We start from the raw sequence: 13,252 nt of genomic DNA, 5'->3' as shown, positions 1-13,252 counted from the left end.
GAAAATCCTGTAAGTGTTCGGAGGTTCTGTACTAAAAGTTGATTTCAAAATCTATTTTACACTGCAGTAATATATATACTGCTGCTTATACTCTTACTTGAAGCTGAAATTAATCATAAGCTGATGGGCATGACCAATAATAATCAAAAACAATATTACGTAAATATTGTATTGGAAAAAAATACTGAAGCCAAACGAATAACATCCGAATGAAGTCCAGTCAACCAGGGAGCGTCATGGTAGCCATGGCAACGCATCGCGCAGGGGTAGTGGTGTTGTGGCAGAAATATAATTTTCAAATTACCTTAAACATAGGAGCTAACCAGATAGCAACATCCCTTTTAAGTTTTATCGTTAGTGATTAACAATAAATCGACGTATGAATACAGAACAGAGAGAGAGAGAGAGAGAGAGAGAGAGAGAGAGAGAGAGAGAGAGAGAGAGAGAGAGACTTTGACAAACTAATATCTATATCTTGGAAGTAGCACTGTTATCTATTTCATGTCTGTATATGTTCTGTAGCTAGAGGAAAGGTTCTGAATACTTCAGTTTACAAGAATGGAACAATTATGAACGTCCTTGTTTGCACAAATGAAAGAACTTCAACTGAAGTAAATTTCGAAAGATAGATAAGACTCTAAACTAATGTATAGTTCAATAATTACCCTAAGATCGCCAGTTAGTAATTTCGAGGTCGTCAGTGCCATTTCAAGACTTCCTTAATCAGTCTACCTGCAATTTTCATATATAGACAAACAGATAGCTATAAGTGTGAAAATGATAGATAAATGCTCTTTGAATGTGTGCTAAATAGTGTGTGCGTGTGCTTGTGTGCCTGTAGCTATTTCTCTGTACAGTCCGGCGAGGAAGTTGTACATTCGTGAGTCTCATCTCGTGTGTGTGTGTGTGTGTGTGTGTGTGTGTAATACTATGCAACTAAACTGATATCTAAGTTTATTTTCTTTAATTTTGGGACATACTATTTGCCTCTCAAGAAGTGGCAAGAAGTGGCTTGCCAATGAATTATGATTCTCTCTCTCTCTCTCTCTCTCTCTCTCTCTCTCTCTCTCTCTCTCTCTCTCTCTCTCTCTCTCTCTCTCTCTCTCCCAGATGAATGAACCAAGAACAGATAATCATATGATCGTAGGGAACAGAAGAACAGTTTTGTTCACCAAGCAGGACGTTCTGGTGAGCGTTAACTTTAGCCCTGTTATCATGGCAAAATCTCGTGTCCTGGGTAGGTACAAATTCTCTCTCACGGAACACAAAAATTAGATCAAAATAACTACAAAAGCATCACTTGCCACACACGCATCGAGAACTATGGACAATTTAACGCATTTCTAAATTGCGTCATTTCGAAAGTCACAACAAACAAGGCATTTGGAGTAAAATCATATATTTCAAGGTAATCTCAAACGAAGGTATATCCAGCTTGTTAACACATATGGTTGGTAAATACATGTATAAGAAATAAGATTTACGATCGAAATCTTCAAGCTACATCTCTTTATCTAATCATTCTATTGCTTGTCTGTGGGTCGAAGATAAGATGTCACCATACTCGTCAATGCTCTTCATCTGGCGAGTGTATGTGATTAAATCTGACCTGATGATCGTTGACACATTAACTACAGCAATATCAATTGATCATACCCGGTCTTTCATTTCTACACATTATTCCACATGAGGAACAAACTGTTTGATGAACATATCTCAATATTTTCTATGAATATTCTCCTGTACGGGGCAAATGATGATGAATATCCTCCAAAGTTATCTGGAAACATACAAATAGTTGAAGATGATCAGATGTTTGGGATCATGTGATATTGCACATTATATGGATAACATTATCTCGTAAGATATTCATACATCATGTCTGCAATACATAAATGAATATGTGGATAAATAAATTGGTATAGCTATATTTCTCTGATTTTCTTATTTCACTACGGCTTAAAAAATTCATGGGAAGAATAATACATCAATAATGGTGATATGTACAGGTCTATCTTAGTCGACAAAATGAATAAACGACAAAACTACAATGAAAATAAAATACCACCATTAAGAATATGCTATATTTTTGTAAATATTCATTTTCGATATACAACAAAAATACATACACAAGTCAAATCTACTGTGTATGTGTAAAATAAGGCCCAATGATCACACTTCCTGAAAATCGACCACATGCATCAAAAAAATTACACCAAACACCTGCATACACATCAGTCTTCTCTTCCATTTCAAACTATCACTTTCCCTGTCCCACCTCTTCTTCCTCTCCTATCATCCTATCATGAAAACATATTCAGGTAGATAAGGTTGAAAATTCCATCCCTGATTTACCGAAGACTACAAGGTGACATGACAGAAACTTTATATGACAGCAACAGTAATTACCAGGAGGCCAATGCAGGTCAAACTATGAGAAACAGGGCCCATGAGAGGAACTCTATCAGGGGGTACAAAGTTTCTGTCGGGCCCCCTTCCCTTCTCGTTAACCATCCTGTCTTTAACCACTACGGTTTTATGCTGTGAGCTGTAAGGCCAAAAAGGGTATGGAAGATGAGAGAGGGGTGGAATGGAGCCTTCGCTCCGTTGATTTCCTGCGCTTTCTGAGATCCTAGGACCCCCAGGTCCGGTTACGATGTTCCCCTTGCACTCGCCTCTCAGAGGCCCTGAATTGAGTAGACAAAACTCGTCTATCTAGTGACAAGATGAAATGTATTTCAAAATTCATACACCCTGAGAATAAGAAGGGAGTTCGGCCTGGACATCTAATTATAGTACCAAATATCAATATCTTTAAGAAAAGACCTGACAAATATTGAGGGGACCAAAGATTATGTGACATGGCATGAAAAAAACAAGGAAACCCATGTTGACAATGATTTGGAGTCAAGTGCACAAGAACCCTAAGAGGCATACACCAGAAAATCTTGTACAGTATAACTAGTTTGTTATCACTGGTATTATCATGGGAATCCTGCAGTTTCAAGGCTGTGTCCCATGCAGGAGCAGCGAAACGGTGGACTACTCTCAAGCGAGATGATCCTTGACAACACTGTTACTGCTTTCAGTCCAACGATGGTGGCAGATTTCTGTCGAATTCGGATTCTCGATCGCGGTGCACTTGACGTCTATTATCCAACAATGAGAGAATAATGGGATGATTTATAAATCTTTTTATCGCCGTTTAGCAATACACGACGTTTCTGTCTGCACCAAAATTTATCTTAGTTGCCATAAATACCTTATTATCAACTTTAAAGTTTATATTCTCTTCAAAAATGCTCTAATAAAACTACTCGGTAGTTTGCTTATTTTGTTCCATGGTGTCCGGGAGTAAAACATATAAAACTAAATTCTATAAATGTAACCTAAAACCATGAAAGCTTGAAAATGCTAGTGTAAGGATTCCAAAGGACGCACTGTGTTTCTGGGAAATGTGCACGTGTGTCGTAAGATGAATCACCAAAAATGCATCGTTTTGTTCAAGAGTATTAAGATCTGCAATTATCAAACGAGACCACAAAATTCGTTTAGTTTTAAGATGTTTTGCTGGTCGTATTCTCCGTCGTAAATTCTCTAGCTTTCTGACGCCATTGATATTGCATAATACCTTCTCTGTCCTTATACCTCGTTCAATATTGTAAATCAGAAGGCATTCTTATCTTTAGCATATTGATAAAACCCATGATATATTAGAAATGATACTAATTACTCTCTGCTACATACGGCGTAGATATTTTGTATTTGTATGTCTATACCATATAATGTATCTGTTCCAGAAACAGAAGTATAGGAATTGATTAGATTATCACTACTTAGATGTATGTATTGACATTCTATATGTAATTAAAATGATGAATGATGTAATCCTTACGGGTGGATCGTTGTTGTTACGCTGGTGTGTAGCTGACGCTGTGGGACCATCATGGCCGTTGTAAACATGTCGACGGTGTTTAGTGGAGCAGGATTAAGGCATTCCAGTATATTTAGAAAAGCTGCTTCCATAGGGTATGTGTCCATATGGTTAATTGCAAGAAATGATAATAGTATAATGTGTAAATAATATTGGTAAAGCTTAAGCGAGAAGGTTGTGTTAGGCTCTAAGATAACTTTGTTTACACTCGACAGTGTGATGCAGACGACGTCATATCTCTTGTTGAGAATTGTCATCTCTTCTCACTTTATGTATACAGTAAGGCACAGTATGAGCCAGATGTAGTAGAACGCCTTGAAGGTATTCCTACTTAAAGAACGTGAAAAGTTTCCATGTGTAATGTCTTCTAAGTTAGATCATATGACCTTACTGTTGATTAGTGATGTTACCGGATTCCGCCTTCAAGTGACTACACCGCAAGTGTGAAAAGTCACTTTTGTTGAGACTGTATCATCATCACTGGACACAAAAGATTACAATCTAATTAAGGGCCTTTCGTTACAAAGAAGTCCATTTTTAAATTCCTTTGTTGACAATAGCCTTGAAGCTGCAGGAGCCAGTTAAGAGTCGTAGGGTTTTATGATTTCAAAATTTCAGTTTTCAGACGTACGTGTTCAGGTGTTTATTGGCTTTTACGACAGTGATACTAATGGATTTCTTACAGTGCTTAAAGTTGAAATACGAGAGTGGGATTTTGGGTGTATTAACTCACGTGCATGAATTTTAAGTTTAAATAAAGTGGACAGGGCTTTAAAATAGAAATAGTTGGGTAAAAACAATTGATATTTATTATTAAAACTGCAATGAATGAAGTGATAGCACTTCAAAATCTAATGACGAGGAAATTAATAGAAGGGACTCCTACATCTGGCGAAAACAATCACCTGGAGCTTTTGCATTTCTTTAAAGTTTTCTTCGGTTTACAGCTCGATATACAAACCAAAGAAAACTGTACAAGATGATTTATCTGGATTGTGCAGAAGTCAAAATTCCTTTATTATTGATGCTTTTTACTGAATGCTGCCATACACTGTAATGTTTTGAATCGGACTGAATTTAAGGTTAGCACTGTTTGGTGAGTTATGATGTCTTTAAAGGCATAGGGATTGAATTAAGGCCCATGAGATCTATCCCAAAGATCAGATTGTAGGTAGGTATTGTACAGGTGAAAATATTTTTAGTCGTGTAGTGACAGAAGCTCACTGTTAGAAAATAACTTTATGCCTTGGAATCTTTCCTCATAAGGCTTATATCTGAATGACAGGATTAGTTTGCTTTTTATTAGATTCATTTGGAAATTTTTTTTTTAATCCAACAACATTAAGTAAGGTGGTAGTGGTGAAGTTATGAAGTTTATGGAAAAATGGGAGTTAACAAGAAATAAGGTGAAATACCTTCAGAAGTTTTACCGTTGATATGAAGTGGGTCATTTGGCATCCTAGTATTGTATGTTGCACTGGCTCGCAACTGTTACATCATCTGTAAAAGAGCAGATTTGAAAAATATATTGTTTCAGAGCAGGAGTTATATATATATATATATATATATATATATATATATATATATATATATATATATATATATATATATATATCGAGTAAGTAATGTAAGGGTAAGAGAGATGTGTGGAAATAAAAAGAGCGTGGTTGAGAGAGCAGAAGAGGGTGTTTTGAAATGGTTTGGGTGCATGGAGAGAATGAGTGAGGAAAGATTGACCAAGAGGATATATGTGTTGGAGGTGGAGGGAATGAGGAGAAGTGGGAGACCAAATTGGAGGTGGAAAGATGGAATGAAAAAGATTTTGAGAGATCGGGGCCTGAACATGCAGGAGGGTGAAAGGCGTGCAAGGAATAGAGTGAATTGGATCGATGTGGTATACCGGGGTCGACGTGCTGTCAATGGATTGAATCAGGGCATTTGAAGCATCTGGGGTAAACCATGGAAAGTTGTGTGGGGCCTGGATGTGAAAAGGGAGCTGTGGTTTCGGGCATTATTACATGACAGCTAGAGACTGAGTGTGAACGAATGGGGCCTTTGTTGTCTTTTCCTAGTGCTACCTCGCACACATGAGGGGGGAGGGGGATGTTATTCCATGTGTGGCGAGGTGGCAGTGGGAATAAATAAAGGCAGACAGTATGAATTATGTACACGTGTATATGATTATATGTCTGTGTGTGTATATATATATGTGTACATTGAGAGGTATAGGTATGTATATGTGCGTGTGCGGACGTGTATGTATATACGTGTGTATGGGGGTGGGTTGGGCCATTTCTTTCGTCTGTTTCCTTGCTCTACCTCGCAAACGCGGGAGACAGCAACAAAGCAAAATAAAAAAAAATATATATGTATATGTAGTCTTGTATGATCATTGCCAAGCTGTTGTGCTGTGTCAGTATTTTTCTCATGTAGGTCCTTTTCTATAGCTCATCCTTTTATGAAAATGATTTGTCATTTCCAAGAGTTACTCTACTATCTAAATTTTTAGGAAGTTGAATCTATAAAAAGTTTATTTAATCTATATCATCCTGATGGATAGAAAATGAAATTTTTAAAGTTATTTATCGTCTATCTGTCTGCATCTCTGATGCCCAGGAACTCCCTCAAGGAGGTGGCCACAGCAGAAGAGTCTCAGTCATTCTTCCAAATGCATAAGAAATGATTGCATGTTAAAACTTTAACCTTCAAGCTTATGATATTCAAGGTCTACAATTATGTGTGTGCTTTGTACTGATGGCTTAAAATCCAGTGTTCCTGTCATTGTTCTTGAAATTTAGTGGATGAATTTTTGAATTACAGATGGGTATACAGAAGTCACCGTCCAATTACATTTACATCTGGAAAGGCAGCAGGATACTCAGAGCCTAAAAAGCAAGATCAGGAGTGTCCTTCAGCTGAAAAACCAGCAGAATGCACAGATGCAGAAAAGCAGCTTCAGGAACACATTGCAAGTTTAACAAAGGAGAATGAGTCCCTTGTAAAGAAAGTGGCCAGTTATCAGGTACGATATATTACTGTGTTTTACAGTCTTACATAAAGCTAAATCTTTTTCTCCATAAGACTTATATTAGACTTCTGAGCAATTTTTAACAGTGGTTAGCATTGTGACCACTAATCTTAGGTCAAAGTTCAGGTCCTAATCATGGCAGCTAGTTCACAACCAACCTATCTTCCTCTTTGGAGATGGTTTATAGGTGGCTACCTGGCATAACCTTCCTCACCCTTTGAATTTATCATAAACAATATATTCTTTACCACCCAGAATATGATGTAACAGTGCAGGGGTCTCTCAAAACTGACTGATTGAAAAAATTTTACCAGCACCACTTGATGCATATTCCACATGCTTGAGTTGTATGGGACTGTCTTTCTTATCAAACAAGGTGTTTACTGAGAAATTCTATCCAATAAATTCTATCCCAATTTTTTTAGGCACTGACTGATATTTTGAATCATGGCAGCTCCCCAAGTCTTGTAAGAACAGTATAATGCTTTTAACTATGTTAGAAATATTTATGCTCGAGAGCGACGGTCTCACAGAGATTGGTTAATTCTTTACAAAAGTGATAACAGAGTGAGATATCCATTGACGAAGGAAATGGACAAAATGATGGAATTACTGATAGAAAATTAAATTCGGTTTCCCTGGCGCTACCTTGCTGAAGCCAGGGGTAGCAGTGCTGTTTCCTGTGGGGTGGGGTAGTGCCAGGAATGGATGAAGGCAAGCATGAATATGTACATGTGTATGTATGCATTTGTCTGGGTATGTGTATGTATATGTCTGATAAGTATATATATGTATGTATATTTGCATATATGGGCATTTATGTATGTGTGTGTGTGTATATATATATATATATATATATATATATATATATATATATATATATATATATATATATATCTTTTCTTTTTCTTTTAAACTATTTGCCATTTCCCGCGTTAGCGAGGTAGCGTTAAGAACAGAGGACTGGGCCTTTTTTGGAATATCCTCACCTGGCCCCCTCTGTTCCTTCTTTTGGAAAATTAAAAAAAAAAAAAAAACGAGAGAGGAGGATTTCCAGCCCCCCACTCCCTCCCCTTTTAGTCGCCTTCTACGACACGCAGGGAATACGTGGGAAGTATTCTTAATCCCCTATCCCCAGGGATAATATATATATATATATATATATATATATATATATATATATATATATAATATATGTGTGTGTGTGTGTGTGTGTGTAAATGAGTGGCTGGGCTGTTCTTCGTCTGTTTCCTGGCACTACCTTACTGATGTGGGAAACATTGATCAAGTATAAGTGTATATTTATTACACTTAAATCGCTCTTTCCCACATCAGCGAGGTAGCACCAGGAAACAGACGAAGAATGGCCCATCCATTCATGTACACATATATACATACACGCACATATACATACAGACATATATACACATGTACATATTCATACTTGCTTGCCTTCATCCATTCCTGTCGCTACCCCTCCACACAGGAAATAGCATATTGCTGACAATGAGGTGATGGTTTCATATTTTAAGGCAGCAAAAGATAGACTAATTCTGCAGCTTTGTGGCCACACTGAGGGTGTTATTAAATGTAAGCTGCTACTAGTGTGCTGTTATCAGAGTCCTGGAGTCTTCAAAGGTTCTGGTCAGCACACCCTGCTGCTTCACTGGTAATATGAAGGCCTGGGTACTACAACAGTTTTTGAAGACTAGTTTATGGACTGCTTATGCACTGAGGTGGAGCAATACTGCCATTAGTCTAGTCATGTGTTGTTTTCAGTCATAGTCTTGCCAGGACACCCTTTATAGTTGAATCCCTTGCTTTTTTTACCACAGCTTTGAAGCTGCAGGATTTTCATGAAAAAAATCCTGGGGTTTTATATATACATTTATGTATACTTAGGGCCCCTTTATGAGGTTCCTGCAGCTTCAGGGTCATGCTTTACATGGAAGCTCCTTTAGGCCCAAGCAAGAAGGTCTTCATCTCAACAGTTCAACAAAAATACTTCCAGTGCAGTCCCACCTCAATATGCTTGGTACTTAGTTCTGTGCAACAGCGTAAGACATCTCCCATCTAAACCATTTTTTAATGAACCACCCTAAGCAGAAATAAAAAGCTCACCCCTGCCTCACAGTTCTGCAACCTACACTGACAGATCTCTTTGCCACAATATGAACAACATTGACAAAACATTTTCTCACCAGAATGACTACAAGCACTAAATGCCTACCAACTCAGTCTTAAACTCCACCTAATAAGACATATATCCATCAGAAAAAGTACTGGCTGTACTGGAATCATATAGTGGACAGTATAGTACATATGCTCATTATCCAGATTGCTGTGTGTGAAGCAAGAAGCAAAAGTTTATTTTCCTTTATTATTGGAGTGTCCTTACTTTGATGTGACTAACACAGTGCTGGACTCAAACACTGAATCTTGCAAGGTAGAATGAAGTTAGGACACTTCCCTTAGTATTGGGATTTAACAGTAAGGAAAACCTTTATTTGTCATTATCTGTAAATTGTTAATTGCTGGTTGTCAATCATTTTTGGTTATATGAAATACATATAACTTTGATTCTTAGTCCACTAGACATTTCACTGTCCTAAATGATTTCTGAACAAGGTATTAAAGCTTTAACATCCTCAATACACTGTTAAGCATCGAAATATATTTTTTGGGCATCTTTCTTGTGTTGTTTCAGGACAAATACCAGAGGACGTTAGCTGATCGTGAAAATGTAAGAAATCGTTTGGAAAAGCAGATTGCTGAAGCCAAACAGTATGGAATTCAAGGATTTTGCAAAGATCTTTTAGAGGTAAGCAGTGTTTAAGAGAGGGAAAATCTAGGGGGTTGAGACTCCAGTAAAGAAATCTGAAGAGGAGAATCATGCAAATATAAAGAACTGTCTTATGGTAAGAGCTTGCAGTCTTCACATTGTTTTATTGTAGTTTTTTATTTATTAGGGTGAGCAGCGGAATTTTGGTTTTCACTGAAGAATTGCCTTATGTATCACGCACTTGACCCCTTGCTGCAAATCACTGAACTACAACCTTTATAAACTTTTTGGTTGCTTTCTTAGCAAGTAATCAGTGATAGGCTGCAACTGCCATGTGCAGTGCTCATGCAATATATGTCAAAACTACTTCAAAAGAACTAAAACAAGAAGTAAGCAATCACAAATGTAAAACTACACTCAGGTATACTGAACAAAAATATGTCGAACGCAATATGAGGCTGTTTGAAAATGTTATAAAATTCTCTTTTCATTACCATATAAGGGCCAATGAAAAGCAGGACATGCTTATGATAATCCCAAAATATTTTTGTCAAAATCCTTGAGCCTTTGTGTCTTATTTATTCAGATTGCAGTTAATCAAATCAAACTTTGTTAATTTCATGAGCTTGTTAGCTAACCATTGCATATTTTGTACATCATTCTCTTGGCCATATATATGGAATTCCTGGCCACATGTAGCCAAAAAAATGAGAGTTGAAGACCTCTACTACCTTTTCCCAAGATTCTGATGCTACTTCCTTATCCCTAGATTCTAGACTAAATTTTCTGTTTAATGCTGCTGTCAGAATATTTAAAATATTTGTTTTTCCAACTTTACAAAAATACCTTTTATTGCAGGGAAGTGTAAGGAAATTTGTACGTCATATTGATTTTTTACTATATAACTTCAGGACCCCTCTTTCTGGGCTCATGCATCTTCAAAAGTATGTTACAATTAGCAGCAGAGATATGATGGCCACCTATGAAAAATGATCACCAAAACTATGCTACAGTCAGTAGCAGAGTTATGATGGACACCTTTGGAAAAGGAGAACTGACAAGACTGTACTCCTCTTTGTCCTTGGTGATGATACATCCTTACTGAAAGGGACTATTTGCTCATGCCATAACCATCTGCCCATGATGGCTGGTAACACCAGCATATCACACTTAAAGGATTTGTTTGCTTATATCTAGAACTCCAGATATCCAGTCCATGTTCAATACCTTTTAGTCTCCGTAGTCATGCATTCAGGGAATGATACCACATCATTGAGAGCTCCTTTGACTCCTTAAGTATAAAGTGAACAATTTCTTCCAGTATGCATCAGCCAAGTTTCATTATTTAGTATTCTCTAAACAGGGAATTGTTCATCAAACAGTATAGAAGGCAGAGCACTCATAGACCTCTTTAATGAAGTTTGGTTACAGACTGAGTAGCTAGGATAGCCCTTGAAATCACTGTAAGATATATTTGAGGTCTTTCATGTGACTTTAGCTGGCCATGCATTCTAAACCAGTAGTTTCTCTTCAGTCCTGATTGATGTTGGCATTGAACTTGTATTACTGAGGCTGAAAGTAAGCAGTGGTGTGCACTGAGAATTCAGGGAGCTACATTATCTGGGTAGTATCATTAGAAGCACAGCACAATGAACATTGTACATGGCCCTTTTCTTCTCTTTCCAGGTATCGGATGTTTTCCGCAAAGCAATTGAGTCTGTGCCAGTTGACACCATACAGCAAGGGAGCTCAGACCTCAAGAACCTGTATGATGGCTTAGTAATGACAGAAAACCAACTATTAACAGTATGTCTCTCTTTTTTTCACAAGATGAGAGATTACCTGTAATATTTTGATGAAGTGACCTTATGCATGTATTATGATGATAACATCTTATATGATTGTACATTAATACATTACTTTCACTTAATTTCACAACATTTTGTGAACTTGCAGGTTTTTCGTCGACATGGCTTGGTACAAATCATGCCTGAAATTGGAGAGAAATTTGATCCCTCATTTCAAGAGGCAATGTTTGAACTACCTTTACCTGACAAGGAACCTGGTACTGTGGCACACATCATTAGAACTGGATGGACACTTCATTCCCGGTGTATACGTTCAGCTCAAGTGGGGGTTGTTAAAGATTAGAAGTAAGTTATTGTAATACTATGCAAGCTTATCAGATGGATTTGTAAATGTGTAAATTATCTATAAATTCTGGTGTTAACCTTTTCGATTCAGGAAATTAAAAAGATATTTTTTCTAAACGGACGTCTTAAGGAATACTGCTTAGAGTCACACATCCTGACATTGTAAGGAAGAGCACAAACATAATGATGGTGTTTTGTGATGTCGTCTTTTATGATCAGTGTAAAACACTGATTATATGCCATCTTTGTTGATACCTGAGTGCATGGTTGTTTTTCCAAAAATTAAAGAATTTTTAAAACCATTTTCTGTTTTTTGATTCTCTTTTAACTAAAAGGATCATGTAATTTGCACTTGTTACCTCCTTAGAATTTGTAAAACTGCTGTACAGTGGAGTATGTGATAATAATAATAATGGTTTGAAAGAAAAATTTGTTTGATTTCAGCTTAATCATTTGCTGGTAAACTTTCCATCCTAAGAGAAGTGTGATCCTTAAGTTAAGGCTACTTACAGTGCAAATGTAAAAATTTTTCAAGGGCTTGGCTGTGGATGGTAGTTGGTTGTTTCAGTTGTATTAAAGGAGGGCCTCAAGATACAACTCTGACTTGCGACATTTCAGACTCCTGACATTTTATAATTAGGGTATGTATTATCGATTTATGCCACTATGTTATGATTTGCAACAGAAAACAAAATACTTTTTTCATTATATAATGATGCATGATTTATGATGCTTAGTATGGTTGAAAGAAAAACTATGTAGAAAAACACCAAAGCATTACTCAATTTCAAAGCTTGATTAATGAACTGATTAGTTCCAAAAGAAGCTATGAACACAAAAGTCTCAATGAGCAATGAAAATGGCCAAAACTGTAGGTTACAGATCAGACTTTTACAAGAAAAAAATGTTCTAAAACTTAATTAAATACAATAAAAATCTTCTTTGCATTAATAACCTGTCTAAAATATCTAAAGCGTTTCTTTGAGTTAACAAATGGCTAACTATCATGAAATGCAAGTATTACAAAGCTTAATGATATTACGTGACTGTTCTAAAACATCGTTTAGATACCATGCTTATTCAACATGAAAAATAAAACTCACAATTGACAAATCTAGTTACTAAGAAGAATGGCAACAAGAAAAGTAAAAAAGTGGTTGTAACTATGAAAGGTCACTACCTTAAATACTGTATGAACCCAAATTCGTAAATGTTTTTAAGGTCTTACAAGTGATTATGAAATAGATGAGTAATTTTTACAAAGCTTAACTAATGAACTTGAAATGCTTAGAATTGCACCTTGATCCCAAAAACTTAATTCAACACGAAAAGACTGACCTGTTGTATACTGAGAT

General features: G+C 36.7%; 1 protein-coding gene across 1 annotated transcript; it reads left to right on the top strand.

Moving 5' to 3' along the window:
- The first annotated feature begins 3,896 nt into the window (after positions 1 to 3,896).
- On the top strand, positions 3,897 to 12,326 carry Roe1 (grpE protein homolog, mitochondrial Roe1). Its single transcript, XM_071695952.1, has 5 exons — positions 3,897 to 4,029; positions 6,755 to 6,956; positions 9,670 to 9,783; positions 11,431 to 11,550; positions 11,701 to 12,326. The coding sequence occupies exons 1-5, from the start codon at positions 3,947 to 3,949 to the stop codon at positions 11,893 to 11,895; spliced, it is 714 nt and encodes a 237-aa protein (XP_071552053.1). The 5' UTR covers positions 3,897 to 3,946; the 3' UTR covers positions 11,896 to 12,326.
- Positions 12,327 to 13,252: the final 926 nt, after the last annotated feature.

Source organism: Panulirus ornatus, chromosome 58 (genome assembly GCF_036320965.1).
Source record: "Panulirus ornatus isolate Po-2019 chromosome 58, ASM3632096v1, whole genome shotgun sequence".
Taxonomy (NCBI): domain Eukaryota; kingdom Metazoa; phylum Arthropoda; class Malacostraca; order Decapoda; family Palinuridae; genus Panulirus; species Panulirus ornatus.
This window is presented reverse-complemented; position numbering and strand designations above follow the sequence as displayed.

Coding starts and splice junctions, on each gene's coding strand:
- Roe1 (XM_071695952.1), top strand. CDS start 3,947: ATGGCCGTTGTAAACATGTCGACGGTGTTTAGTGGAGCAGGATTAAGG. Junction 6,957..9,669: donor AGAAAGTGGCCAGTTATCAG/GTACGATATATT, acceptor GTGTTGTTTCAG/GACAAATACCAGAGGACGTT. Junction 11,551..11,700: donor CAGAAAACCAACTATTAACA/GTATGTCTCTCT, acceptor GTGAACTTGCAG/GTTTTTCGTCGACATGGCTT.